General features: G+C 43.0%; 1 protein-coding gene across 1 annotated transcript in view; it reads left to right on the forward strand.

Annotated features, from left to right (window-relative positions):
* The first annotated feature begins 1,600 nt into the window (after positions 1-1,600).
* sall3a (spalt-like transcription factor 3a) overlaps positions 1,601-15,568 on the forward strand; it is a 16,092-nt gene continuing 2,124 nt past the window's right edge. The window contains exons 1-3 of the mRNA XM_019269143.2: positions 1,601-3,223; positions 11,692-14,847; positions 15,229-15,566. Of these exons, the coding sequence (XP_019124688.2) occupies positions 3,142-3,223; positions 11,692-14,847; positions 15,229-15,566 (3,576 nt within the window). The 5' untranslated portion in view covers positions 1,601-3,141. The remainder of the gene's footprint in view (positions 3,224-11,691; positions 14,848-15,228; positions 15,567-15,568) is intronic.

The raw sequence follows: 15,568 nt of genomic DNA on the forward strand, positions 1-15,568 counted from the left end.
GCAGCTTAAAATCACACAGAAAACCTTTTGTGTCAATCAAAAATTTCACACCAAATTAATTACTTTCCCAGAAGTCCAAGCTGTTTGGCAATCCTGATCACACTGGATCTCCCTCCCTCCCTCCTTCTCTCTCTCTCTGTGTGTGTGTGTGTGTGTGTGTGTGTGTGTGTGTGTGTGTGTGTAGTCTATACCGGATTAAATGGCACCTCGTCTTAAATGGCACCTTGCCTCGTTTCCCCTCTCCTTTCATCATCAGCAAAATAAAGATTAGGCCTACAGAGGAGATTGTGAAGGCTCGCCTTTGGTGAGGCGCAGGGATCTTCATTCCTCCGCCTTTGTGATGATATTGATGATGATGATGGCCAAGTGGACAGTTTGATTTTTGTGTGGCGAGCTAGTTATAAAGAATCAATAATATATCAAGGGGGTAACTTTGGTGATAAAGGACTTCAGCCACTCTGGCTATTCATCATAAGTCTGTAGCAAGCAGATAGGTCAAAAGAAATTATATTGCTCTAAAGAGTGTGTCTCCTTATCTCTCAGTACCAGGGGAGTGGAGGACACGCCGATCGATACAGTAGCTGCCGTATACTCCTTGCAATTATCAATAGCTGATTTTGTCTTCCTGGGGCTGCATCTATTAATACCAGATAATAACAGCCTTTTGGACATAACTTCCAAAGGGGGATGATGGAAGGAGAAAGAGAGGAAGAAGAAGAAGAAGAAAAAAAGAAAGTATGTTCACATGGGCGACCTTGTTGTCAACAGATTTGTCTCTCATATGAGGTGGACACAGGGGGGGAACAGACAAGTCAAACCGACGAGAGAGAGAAGGGGGGAGGGGGATGGAGGGGGGCTGGATCAGAGGCTCAGGAGGGTTACAGTCAATTTATTTAGAAATTCACGTTTTACGCGTTGGAGCAGCTCAAAAACACTCAGCTTTAGATGAATCACTTATAATATTTAATTACCTTATTTATGTTTATATATATAAGCATGACGTTTGTGACACAAATAGAATACCTTCATGTTGTGAATAAATCATATTCATCAAAAACATCGGTCGTTTTTTTTATATATTCTTTGAATGTGTGACCCCATGCATCCACAGATCTGTATGCAAATGGAAATATCCGCAAACTAAAGGGTTAATGTGTTTATTCAGCGCCACAATGAGCTCAACGCACAGCATCGCGTCTCAATTCTTTTAGTTTGGAGAAGAAAGAGGATGAAAAACAACGTTACAAAGAATTCAGAATTATATTAAGGTTTATATGATGTTTTATAACAGGCCACCGAGTCTTAAAGGACGCTGTAAAATAATCTTTTTTTTCTTCTTTTCTTCTTCTTCTTTTTTTTTTTTTACACTAAATCACCAGGGTGTGATTACTGTCAACAAAAGACACACTACATTTCCAGTGGTTGCAGCCATGCGTAAAATGCCCATAAAGTAGATATAAAGTTAACATAAAGGTAGGAGGTTGTGATGGAGAGCCTACCGTGGAACCACAAAATCGCCACTCTCATTAAAATAAAAAAACACTAAGATTACTATGACAGTCTGTCTCTTCCAGGCGGCGGCCGGTGAGAGCTGTGAGATATTATATGATGGGGGGTCAAATCTGGGTGTTCACACTGGAGTCTGATCCATTGAACAGTAACGTGGTGGTACATCCTAGTGGTGGCTGAAAGCAATGGGCTGAACCTCTGCTTGGGGGTTAACTCTCACACACAGCGTAGTCCCCCACACATACGGAGCCATGCCCAACGCCGAGAGACCGACAGTGCTCGTAGGCTGCCAGAAGATAACTTCAAAGTAGGCTTCGATATGAGCCCACAAGCCGACTGAAGGGAAGACACTGACTGATGTTTTAATTTGTGTAAACAAGCGGCGTGTGAGTGTTTGGCCAGAAAATATCCAGAAAACAAAACAAAACCAAAAAAAAAACACTTTTTTTTTTTTTTTGGAGAGCGCACCGACGCGAAGGCGCAACCGGGAGCTAAAACACGGCGAGAGGAGGAGGTGGTAAGAGGAGGAGGACGAGGGGAACTTCGTGGCGAGCAGAAACACCGAAGCGACTTGTCTTCTGCGGGACAAATGAGTTTTTGATCACATTGACACCGGTGTTGTAGCTGAGAGGAGGACTCTCGCTAAGCGCGGCGCTCGCTTTTCTCGGAAGACGCGCGTCAAAGTTTGGAGAGCGGAGCTGCGCCATTAAAAGAAGAAGTAGAAAAAGAACTGGTACCAGTTTATTGCTTTTGTCAAGAACTTTACTCGTCCCGTTCCGGTTATCGATGTCCGTGCACCAAGTCAAACGGCGGCTACTTTACCGGAAAGATGTCCACCGAGAGCAAACTTTAAAGCCCTGAAACATCTCAGAGACTGTAAACACCGCTTCATTTGAGTCCAACTCAGAAGGAGGTGCGCGTTAAACCTCCACACACACACTCAACACAACACAACAACAACAACAACAACAACAACAAAAGTTACCGAGATAGACTTTGTGAGAATCTGGGATCATAAAGTGATGAAGATACATCGAGAAGAAACGCGGCGGTGAATCTTCGGCACTTGTGAGTCAGTGCGCTTCGTGAGAGGAAGGAAAAGAGAGGTGGGGGGGTGAAGAGCCTGACGTTTCCCCGTTGAAGACCCCCCCGTGAGCTGGGCATAACAAGAGATTTGGTGTGTTGTGTTGTGTTGTTGGGGGGAGGTTGGATAGTAAAGAGAAAAAGAGACGGATAAAGTCTGAGAGTGAAGCGGCTAATTGCTTAGTCCGTCCCTCATTACCATATCCAATGCGCGTCCGCTGGACTCCAGCCAATCCTCCCCACCTTCACACGGTGCCATTAATCGCGAGGCATTATTCACTATCATAATTATTATACCGACATGCGCAATCCAACGCACAGCAACAGCAGCGGCGGCAGCAGCAGCACCGGCTAATTTCACATTTTTTTTCTTCTTCTTCTTCTTCTTCTTCCTCGTCTCCTTCTTCACCTCTCTCCCGCTGCCAGACTATTTGCGAACTTTTTCGTGTGTGTTGATTCATTCGCTCTTTCGCTGATGTATCTGCAAAACGCAGAGACATCATCTCGGAGCGCAAAAGCAGAAGCATCGCCAGCACCGACGCCAACAGCATGTCCCGACGCAAGCAAGCCAAGCCGCAGCACCTCAAGTCGGACGAGGATCCCGCACTAGCCGGGGTGGTTTCCGAGCACGGTGAGTGGATTTGATCAGCTGTCTTTGCAAACAGACGAGCTTCCTTCCTTCCCTTTCCTCTCTCTGAACAGCTCTGCCCCGCAGAAACTCCTTTGTTTTTGTTTTGAAGTTTTAACCTTAACTCAGGAATGGTTTTGGATTTATTTCTGTTATTGCTGGGGATTCATCTCTGAAATATTAGATGCGATCATATGCAATAAATCCATTATGATGCACAAGTCAAATCCTCAATCGACAGAGAAGTGTGCGGGGAACTTGTTTTTTTTTTTTTAATTCCCAAACATCAGTTTGACCTGCATCGCTCAGACTGCATCGGCTGCTGGCATAGGTGACTTTTAAGATGAATCTAACAAACTCATATATCAATTTACAACAGTTTAACACTCGCAGCATTTATAGCAGGAGCTGGAGGCCTTTTATGGAAGCCCTGTTTCCAAATAGATTTATTTTTAATACTTTTATAAATGTCAAATATGGAAGCTGCTTTTTTTTTTTTAAATTCCTCTTTGAAATCTTGGTTGACTCTGGATGTGCATGCGCGCACATTAAAAACACGCGCGCACACAATATGAGAAGTTGAAAAAAAATAAAATGACATTCTCCCTCAGAGCTGTAAAATTCTTAATCCGATCATAGATCAGCAAATCAGGCATTTCAGCAATTTTTTCACAGAATTAAAATTTTCTTTTATAAACTGTTTAATTATATTTTTTATTCCTCATTAATGCCTTTTGTGCCTGAGCGCCTGTCTGCCTCCCCGAGCAGTAAAACGCGGATTGTGTTGCAGGTCGAAGCCTTGTTTTTTTGTTATGGAAATGTTTTTTGTTTACCCCCCTCACATAAATTTAGCACACTTGATTTGTTCCCTTTTGCCCACAATGTCGACAAGATCGGTTGACAGAGCTCGTCCTCGCCATGTGGGGAAAAGAAAAAAAAAAAAAAAAAAGGTCCATTCATGTTTTATTCTGTACACTCAGCCTTTTGCGCAATAAAACCACCATCATGGAGCTAAAGTCACATCTTAAGCAAGGCGTAAATGCTGGGGGAAATACAGAAACAACATGACAGCTGTAGGAATATTATTTTACTTACTTTATAGTGCAGAAATCCTGTTTTAAGTGATTGTTTTTTAAATTGAATTTCATTCTTTTAAATTGCAGTTTTTCTGTGGCTGTGTTTTATAAATGTTGCAGTACATGTAGAAGAAAATCATATTTTATCTTTGAGGATTAAGGTCAATTCATAATTTAGTCATTTAAAATATCACTTCAGCTTTTTACTGTTAAATTCATCCCTTTTCGTGGAGTTCGCTGTAAAACATGGATTTCTTTTTGGTTATTCACAAACCTGGATGCTCCCAACAAATCACTACTATTATTTATACCTCACTATAGGCTCATGTTGGCCAGCACACACACACACACAGTCTCTCTCTCTCTCAAACACACACACACACTTTGCAGTGTGCTTCTCTACAATAGAAATGTGTGATGTAATCTCTGGGGAGCAGCTCTGTTTGCATGGGGAAATGCTGGTGTGAGGTGGGGAAATCGCACTGATGACTCTTGGCTCTTTTGTCCGGTTCACTCTGGATTTTTGTCATTTCAGGGTACTATAAATTTTTTTTTTTAACGTTGTGATAACCTTTAGCAGATTTTGGCCAGAGATACAAAACATCCATCAGGTTGCCCTCCTGTAGGATCATGGAATGAGAAGCAAACTTCTTTTTCTTGTTGTAAAATTATACGCGTTTCATTTTAAAAATCTTTTTTGGTTTGTTTTCGCAAGTTGTGAAACACAAAACAGTCGCGAGACGGACCGACCAAGAAGTGTAGAATCAAAAAATCCATACACTCTTTTCCTCGATTCTCCATTTTTAAAACACACACCGTCCTACATGGTAGGGCAGCTTTAAAATAAAACGACACACACACACACACACACACTGAGTGTGTTGTGGGTAACCTATAGCATCTACAGCGTTGTGCTTAAGACTGGAAGTGGCCGTGGAATGTTCTTGTCTGTCCTCGTTGGAGCACTATACAGGCTCGCTTGTTTTCAGGACAGACGTTGCAGTGAAACAATCCCAAGCCTTTGGCAGAGCACAGTGAGCCCATACACACTTAGATAAACCTAATAATACCATGTCTCATCCAAAGCTACCTTACAGACGAGCTACAAATGTCACACTGTCAGTGTATCATTGCAGCATGATCAGATTCTCCGCTGCCTATTGCTGCGGTGCAGCTCGTGACGACACTATTGATCGCTGGCCTTAACAAATCATTGCATATAATGTCGAAGGAATTCAGAAGTTCCAATTATCAGTCGCTGTTTGATTTAGACTTTAAATCCATACATGCTGGCCTGATGGCGAAGAGAAGTCAGGCTTCCGAACTGTGCTCAAGGACACACACTTTGTCCGCAGTGCATTTCATTAAAAAAAAAGCCATCAGACGAGAAAATAACCACAAAAATGAAGGAGCTTGCATATAAACTTTACCTTGTGTGTTCATTTTCTTCCCCAAATCTTTAATTTGATGTGTGTTTTTTTTTTAATGTGAATTTATCTGACTGCTGTACACTACAGCTCAGCGAGGACTTCTGTAATGTGCTGCATCCCTGAAAAGATGAAAAACTAAAATCAAGTGCCAACAAGCTTGTCTGGCATATCATCTCCCCCTCAGGCCTTCCGGACACTTGCCCCCTGGGGGCATGGGGGGTTGTGTTTGTGTGTTTGCGTGTGTGTGTGTGTGTGTGTGTTAGGATGGGGAGAGGAGAGGGAGGGAAGGAGGAAGAGGAGGAGGAGATGGGGGTCTGCTTAGGAGTGCTTTTATAAAGCTTGCTGACTTAACCTTTGTCTAGCCCCGGCCAGCCAGGTCCTGCCGCTAGATGTCAAGCTCCTTGTACAATTAGAACATGTGTGCCGTTGACCTTGGTAGCACAGCTTACTCGTGTCCTAGAAAGTGTGAACAGTGGCGGGCTTTTTCATGTCGCCACCACTTCCTTTGCATCCAGTGTCTCTGTAGGTGTGCACGTGGAATGTGTGGCAGGCGGTGGCGCAGATATTGCATACGAATACACTAGTGGGTGAATTTCCCCAAGTGTGGACGGAGATGTACAGGATCAATTTCAACAAAGTGGAGTGAATTTTTACCAATGTTACTGGTGATAAAAAAAATATATTTTCTACATCTTAGGAGACGTTTCAGGAAAGAAACGTTCACTGAACAGGTGGACGACTACGAAACGTGCTTTCAGTCATCATTTTTCATACTTTATCCACACACATTCGCATTTATTCAATCTCAGTGTTCAGACTTTTACATTCTCTATAGCGTAATGTTCGAGGGAGGAGTGTACGTACTTATGAGGTGCAAAAAATATAATATAGTGAGGAAATCCCTGTTGACAGTGACAACACGATTCCCCTGCAGTGGGTCTTTGTTTGTCTTTTGTTTTAATCCCCTCTCACCATTGGGTGCAGGCCTCTGGACCACCCACATAGTTGTGCCAAAGATGTCTTCAAGAAGGCACTCAAATATGACTGTGTCTTAATTACCACTCAGCAGTGAAAACACACACGAACAAGTAAGGTCCTGATTGAGAGGAAGGACTAGACAGGAGAGTGGGACGATTTAACATTAGACTAAACAGCAGATTTTTTTTGGGGGGGTGGGCTAAGAGAAAGCCAACAAGCCATTAACTGAAAAGGTACATTTTGTCATTAATGCTTTTTTCTTTAAATGACTTTGTTTGTTTGTTTAGCTGATTTTAGCACTGATTTATTCAGAGAGTAAAGTCATGGAGGAAGAGTAGTCAGCTCAGACGCTTCGGTTTGCTTTTTGGGTGTAAAAAGTCAAAGAGTTTTCTTGTTTGAAGGATCTAAATTTAAAAGCAGCTAAAGTAAAGACAGAATCTATTAAATGTGTCTTTGGCCTGCTCAGGATCAACGTCTATTAGGTGCTAAAGCCTCCTCTTCATCTCAAACTCTTTTCCAAATCCACAACCAGGGGCCAGAGAGCCGTCTTGACGGGCGACACAGTCATCTGGACAGAGGGCCCATCAGTGAATACTGTATTGCAAATGCTTACACAAACAAATCGTTAATGTTTTGGCTGCTCCACATCTGCAGGCAATGACAAAGGCCTCTCTGTTAGTGCAGATATGACTGTACCACTCTGCAGTAGGGCTGACCAGGCCGATGACACACACACACACACACACACACATATATATGTATGTATATAAATATATATATAGACAGAGCTGTGCTGAGGATGCTCGAGCATTTGCAGGTCTGAGGGTGCATGGAATCACCCGAGGAGATGCTTTAAGTGGTCACAGAGACGTTATTGTCCAGGAAAATATCATTTTTTAAACATTTTTATAAAGATTTGTTGGTTTGAAAAATACATGCACGTATGAGGGATAAAATTAGTGGAATTTATGCAATGCTGAAACAGCGTGACAAACACATTCGGTATTTTTAAAATACCGAAAATTAAAAAAAAAACAGTCAGAGACAAATACGATGTTTGTTCTTGTGTCCTCGTCTGTCAAATCAACTTGAATATAAAATCACAACTTAAATAAGCAATTTCTTAGGGAATGGAGTGGTGGGTGTGTGATCGAAGAAAACAATGGAAAAATGTTATTGGCACAAGAATTCAAACGTTGTTGAATGCAGCAGGGCCATTTTCTTTCCTGTTTTTTTTTTCTCCTCGCCCTCCCCTCTCAACTTGGGCAGGATCTACAGTGATGTATCTCTCTTTAAGAGTCTTAAGCCATCCTCAGATGCTTGAGGCGAATGTACTTTAAAGGGGCAGAAGAAGAAGCACTTTTTGGAAAAGCGTTCTTTGTTTGTTAAATTAAGAATATTAGTTTGTTGATTTAAGCTGAAAATTGTTTAGATGTAGGATAGAATAGACTTTTATTTTTTTACTTTACCTTAACAGAGAGTAAATTTTACCAGTGTCATTGTTTGTGTTTGTGTGTGTCTGTGTGTGTGTGTGTGTGTGTGTGTGTGTGTGTACTCATTAAGTGAATCTGGAAATTGTTAAGAATGGGAGAATTAGCAATTGCTCAATGCTTCGCTCAATGCTCGGCTCTGTGGCTTTCACAGAATCAGTGGAAAGCATGAATACCTCATCTGATATAATATGTCAGATTAGCGGTTTCAGTTAGCATGCCAAAGATTGCTGAGCAAGATAGCGGACACACAGATTCAATGTCTACAATCCCCCTATTGACTGCGTTCAGCTTAATATTTGCATCTGAGTAAATGAAGACTCTTAAAGGAATGAGAAACGGATTGGATTTTTTTCCTTCATCCTTTCCTTTCTCATGCTATAGGAAAATCAATACCACCCCCTACACACACACACACACACACACACACACACACACACACACTTTTTCACTGTCTTGCAAACACATAACAGCCACAAAATGTCGCCTTCACACAGCTGCACAACACAATAGCACCCCACTGTTTGAGGGTGACTGTGAATGCAAATGGAATTATTTTGAGATCATGAGCATGTACAGTGTTATAATATTTCCAACACAAGCATAAAAAATAATCAAGTGGCATACCAGTGTGGCCTGTATTGTAAAACTGGGTAATTATAGTGATGTTCAAACTGTCAGAAACCACAGCAAAATATCCCACCTGGATGGTTCCTTCGATCTTTTTTAAAGTGGCAGTGTGCACATTTTCAAACGAGTCAATTGTTTTGAGGTCTTAAGGGTGCAGAACTGATCTTAAAAATAAAATCTTAATAAAATTTCTTTGATCATGCTTACAGTGAATTGCGTACATTGCAACAAAGCTGATAATGCCAGGTGAGAAGGGCATTTTCAAATAAATACTAAAATTAAATTCACAAAATATATTATAAAGTACGAAAAATAATTTCACTTTTTTAGGTCATAAAAACGTAGCTCTTCACAGGAAGGCCTGTGCAAACACACCATATCACGCTCTATTCTTTATTTGATTTTTTTTTTGCATGTGTGTGTTATAGGTGTTTATATACATAAGCACGGAATTTGTGTGTGTTCTTTGTCTGTCTCCATACGTATGTGTGTGTGTGGAAAAAAAAAAAAAACGTGTCAGTGTGTGTGAGGTCAGAGGCATACAAAGGCCCCCACTTGTAATTGTATGAATGAATAAAAGAGATTGACAGTAATACCATTCTAATAACTAATCAGCTCAACACAATGCCTACTCATTTGCGTTGACCTTTCAACCCTCAATTATGGAAATGAGTTCTGCTGTCCGCTGCTGGGCTAAGGAGATTTTTAGCCTGCTGTCACGTGCCGCTGACGTTTCCACACACTTGCTCTTTTTTTTTTTTACGTCTTGATTTTTGTTCAGGATTTGAGCTTTTTAATGATGATATATAATATAAATGAAAGAAATGATGAATTATTTATTTTATGTTTTAATGGATTTTTTATGGAGTTGGCTTAAAAAAAAAATCAAGGAGGGAGGTGACGTATGATATTGCAAAGTGGAAATGATTCAAACAGCAAAATTAAAATGTGCAGGTTCTCTCCTTCTGTTCTCCTTATTTAACCTGGCAACCTACATGATTAAGTAAAATAATATCTTGTTTTGTCAGCCCTGCCCCCCCAGTGAGGATGAGAACATGCAGCCTGTCCAAAGCCTTTCTGTTGATAATTAATTAAGTTACAGACACCAGACCTTGATAGCTCATGCCCCCCCCTCCCCCGGACAGAAATTACAAGAGAAGTGATGAATTTCTTTACTAATGAGTCATTGTAATTGGCACGAATGCTTCATGTCTGCTTCCGCCATGGCTCGCTTCAATTTAACCTCTGAAATGAGTCAAAGCACTGTATGAATCTCATAATTACTCACAAAGCGACCTTTCATCTCGAGGAAACAGCAGTGCAGTTTGTAATGTGCTGCAGGACTTTTTAGGGGTAGTGTGTTTTTATCTCTTACATTCATAATCACTTTAACTTTCATACTTTATTCACGTGTCTTCGTGTTTAGATATACAGTTCCATACACACAAATAATTATAAAAGTTCTTTGCTCTTTTAGTAGCTATAAACCTCTTTTTAAAGAATTATTAACTCACCTAAGAACATAACTTTGTTTTATGGCAGCTTATTTTGGAGTGACCATCTTTTTGTGTAATAAATCACTTCTGTTTGCAATAATGGCCATTAAATTGTCCTAAACATTTTTTGTGTGTGTAAAGTGTATATAAAATTGTTTAATTTGTATATAAATAATTATATTACTGGATATATTCTGGGTCAATGGGTGTAAACTGAAATAAAGTACGTGCAGGGTGCTGTGGTGGTGACTGAGCACACTTCCTGCTCGCAATGATAGGGAAATACGTGTACGACCACGAACAACACATACACACACATAGAGCGTAACTACGCTCAAACACAAAAAATAAACATAGAAGGGAGGCCATTTTACATGGTTTTGATCAGGTGTGAATTAGGTCCATGTTCAGAGCTTACGCTGGCTTGTTTGACTCTTGATGGTTGCATGTGGAAGAGGAAGTGGCTTCCTACAACTGTGATTAAACATGTGTAACTAATCAGAGACTTTGCTGCCATGGCACTAGCATGTAATTTGTTGAGTCTTATTTCAGAGACCATGAGAGAGAGAGAGAGAGAGAGAAACAAGAAGAATTGCTCAATTGAAAGGGAATGTTTTGTATTTCAAAACATTTCAAAGTGGGCATAATTTGAAATTATAGATATGTATATATTTTGGTTGAACATAATTTTAACTGCTATGCTACAATTTAACAGTGAAAAGGCCGGAAATGGGAAAAGGACTATAGATTCAACAAATCTTTGCACTCGCTTTTGACAACACAATTCTCATGACATCATAACCGAAGAATATTCCCGTATAGAGTCCCTTGCTTACATTCAGGGCTAAAGAATTACCTTTGCAATGCTAACTGAAAAGGCCCAGGCATTTGAAATTCAGGTGGAAATGAATGAGCCTGATAGCAGAGGGGAATCCTAATAGGGCCATCAAAGTCCTGATTTGTACCCAACAGATGAGGCAGCTGTGAATTGTATGAAATATTGGAAATCAATAGGTTCTATGGAATTTCATTAAGCGGCAGTATCCACAATTGATAGGCCCTCATAATTTGATGGATTGCACAAAGAAAATTATTAGCTGGCTCTATGGAGAGGGTGTGAATGCACAAACCCGGGTTGGAGAATTGGTGAACTAGGGCAATTTGTTCAGAGTAAAAAAATAAAAAAGAATATTGATTTTGGTTATGTTAAAAGAGAGAAAAAAAAATCAAAGGTTAAATCTTTGCAACCCTGCACTGCAAAATATGTGTGGATTCTTTATTGATTATTTATTCATTAATTCTCCTTTTTTTTGCTCCCTCCCTCCCTTTCCTTTCCCCCTTTACTACCCTGACCCCCTCCCCTCTCTTTAGCCCGAGGTGATGTGCTGGAAGATGCCGACAGTGGGAATGAAAGCCGCAGTGGCAGTGAGGAGACGCACGTATGTGAAAAGTGTTGCGCCGAGTTCTTCAAGTGGTCAGACTTCTGTGAACATTTAAAGAATTGCACCAAAAACCCCCTGGTGCTCATAGTGAATGACAATGAGGACACACCTAACCCCTCCCAAGAATACCCTACAGAGCCCTCCCCTGCCCCCAGCTGCACAAGTGAGCAGGCTGACAGCGAGGACCCCAGGGAGGGCAACCACAGTCCTGCTGGTGAGGGGGATGACATCCCAGAGACAGCAACCTTAAATGGGGTCAATGTCCTAGAAAAGGAGGACGAGCAGATGGAGCTAGAGCTTTCACCTGAAAAAAATATGGATCCTGAAGAGAGAGATGTGACATCCCCTGAGCCAGACGGCTCTCTACCTCAGCTCAATGATGTTGTCCCCTCCACTGTTACAAACTACACCATGCCAAGCACCAATGTTACCTTGGAGACCCTGCATGGCACCCGGGTTGCGGTTGCCCAGTTTTCACAGAGCGTAAGGGCAGCAGCAGGCAGTGGGGTTTCCACCATGGCTATTCCCATGATCCTGGACCAGCTGATGGCCCTCCAGCAGCAACAGATACACCAGCTGCAGCTGATAGAACAAATACGGAGTCAGGTGGCTCTGATGAACAGACAGTCTGCCTCACAGCCTGCTCTCAACCACCATCACAGCAATGCTGCTGGAAACCAGGGGCCTGTGTCCTCCTGTGTCCCCCCTGTTGCAAGTCAGCTTCAACTACACAACTTCATCACTCCCCCTGTCCATCAGCTGCCTGTTAGGTTGCCGGCCACTCTCAATGGCCAAGGCTCTTCGCCCCTAACCTCAGCAATAGAGGGGCCTCTTTCTCAAACACCACAAAGTGGCAGTCAGCAGTCTAACTCTTCAATTCCCAACACATCTACAAATAACTCGGTGTTTCCCCCACCCAGTGGTACTGGATTGTCATCTCTGCTTCCCTCCTGCTCATCCTCAGTCACGAACAACAACATTAGCACTAGTAGTAGTGTTACAGGAGGGGGTGGCATTAGCAGCAGCTCAGCTCTTCCCAGGAACTCCACCACCCCTCCCTCACTCAGCCACAGCAGCCTCCTGAGCTCTGCCTCCAGTCTACCGCTGATACCTCACAGCTCGTCAAGCAGCGTTATCTTCCCCAACCCACTGGCCAGCATAGCAGCCACAGCCAATGCGCTGGACCCACTCTCTGCTCTGATGAAACACCGCAAGGGGAAGCCCCCAAATGTGTCTGTGTTTGACACTAAGCCCAGCTCCGAGGACCCCTTCTTCAAGCATAAGTGTCGGTTCTGTGCCAAGGTGTTTGGCAGTGACAGCGCCCTACAGATCCACCTGCGTTCCCACACTGGAGAGAGGCCCTACAAGTGCAACATATGTGGCAACCGCTTTTCCACCAAGGGAAATCTGAAAGTACACTTCCAGAGGCACAAAGAGAAATACCCACATATTCAGATGAACCCCTATCCTGTGCCAGAGTACCTGGACAATGTGCCCACAAGCTCAGGCATCCCATATGGAATGTCTTTGCCCCCAGAAAAACCTGTAACCACATGGTTAGACAGCAAACCTGTCCTCCCCACGGTTCCCACCTCAGTGGGGCTCCAGCTGCCTCCCACGCTGCCGAGTATGATGGGAGGTTTTGGCGAGTCTCCAAGCCTCACTCCACTCAACAGGTCTCCTCAGAGGCCATCTCCACCCTCAAGTGAGTGTGCATCTTTGTCCCCAAATATCGTCACTGACTCTGGCATGACCACTACTTCGCCCTCCCCAAAACCCAGCCTAGGGAGTGACGCACCTCCTCTTTTGAAACCTGAAGGTGTTCTCTTGCCCCCAAGCTGCTCTACTAGGCCAGGAGAGAACACCATAACCACAACCACAGTAACTCAAGTGGTCCTTTCATCTACCATCACTTCCCCCACATCGTCCAGCAGTGGCCAGGTCACTGATCCCATCACTAGCCCCAACTCTGTTTCTAACCCTGTGTCCCATCCTGTACTTCCCATGCTCTCAGACCAGTTTAAGGCCAAGTTTCCCTTTGGTGGCCTCCTAGACTCTATGCAAACCTCAGAGACATCAAAGTTGCAGCAGCTTGTTGAGAATATTGACAAGAAGATGACTGACCCAAATCAGTGTGTCATCTGTCATCGTGTTCTGAGCTGCCAGAGTGCTCTCAAGATGCACTACCGCATCCATACTGGCGAGAGGCCTTTCAAATGCAAGATATGTGGGCGGGCATTTACCACCAAGGGAAATCTGAAAACACACTTTGGTGTCCATAGATCCAAACCTCCACTTCGGGTTCAGCATTCCTGTCCTATATGTCAGAAGAAGTTCACAAATGCCGTTGTCCTGCAGCAGCATATCCGTATGCACATGGGTGGGCAGATCCCCAACACCCCTGTCCCTGAAAGCCTGCAGGAGATGGACACTGACCTCTCCTATGATGAGAAGAGCTTAGATGCGATGAGTAATTATGATGATGACCTTCTGGATGAAATGGAGCAGGCTATGGAAGATGAAGCTGACTTAAAAGAGATAGAAGTGGACCCATCTAAACCTTATTCACCTGGCAGCTCCCCGCCAACTTCTATCATCTCCAGCATTGCTGCAATGGAGAACCAGATGAAGATGATCGACTCCACTGCCAATATGACCCGTTCATTTGGTCAAAAGCTTATGCAGAATGGCAGCAGCTTTGGAGGAGAGACTGACTGCTTTGCCACTGATTCCCTGTCTATGATGGGGGATGCGGAAGGTCAAAGCTTGGGGAGCCCTGCTTTGTCTGAGTCATCTGGCTCTATGCAGCATTTGTCCCCAGCTCACAGCCATTCTGAGAGCCAGCTATCAAAGTCCCCAGCTACACTCAACAACAATAACAGCAGCAGTGCCATGACAGCAGAGGATGGCCAGGAGAACAATGCAGCTGGCTTGGCAACAGTGAAGTCGGAAAAATCAGAGACCCCGTCTCCGCTTTCGGCAACTGAAGGCATTGGGGCCCTTGACCTGACTGCCACTCAACCTGGCAGGCACTTTATCAAGGAAGAGAGCCACTTCAACATGCTGTTTCTAAGTAGAGATCGAGGTGTGTATATGCAATATCAACGAAAACTTAACACATTATATAAAATTAAATATGTATACCAAATCTACAGTCTTTACAGTCACTCACAAGAACATATAGAGTAGTAGTCGTAGCAGTAGATAACAGTAAAAATGATGTGATATATGATATGATATGATATGATATGATATGATATGATATGATATGATATGATATGATATGATATGATATGATATATATTACCACATTTTATTAATTGATAAACAAAGTCTTATTAGCCTATTTAACGCACTGCAGCTTCAGCTTGGTAGTGTAACTTGTACGGCTTCAAATTGAAGCATTGACCCTGTGTAGTTTTAATGACAGTGTTCTAATCTTGGACCTCTTTTTTTTCTTCTTCAGGGCTGAGCACTCCTAATTTGGCTAGCACTGCATCAAACATGATCAAAATGGAAATGAACGGGCACGGGAAGTCAGTGTCTCTGAGCGACAACTCTCACCTGCCTGTGGGCATCCAGGTTCCTGCTGCAGCACCGCAGACCACTATGAACCCCAGCATCAACCCCATGTTGGCTCCCCCACCTCCACGGCGCACTCCTAAGCAGCACAACTGCCACTCGTGTGGGAAGAATTTTTCCTCGGCCAGTGCTCTGCAAATCCATGAGCGCACACACACTGGGGAAAAACCTTTTGCCTGCTCTATTTGCGGAAGGGCTTTCACCACAAAGGGCAATCTGAAGGT

The sequence above is a fragment of the Larimichthys crocea genome, chromosome XIII, assembly GCF_000972845.2.
Source record: "Larimichthys crocea isolate SSNF chromosome XIII, L_crocea_2.0, whole genome shotgun sequence".
NCBI lineage: Eukaryota > Metazoa > Chordata > Actinopteri > Sciaenidae > Larimichthys > Larimichthys crocea.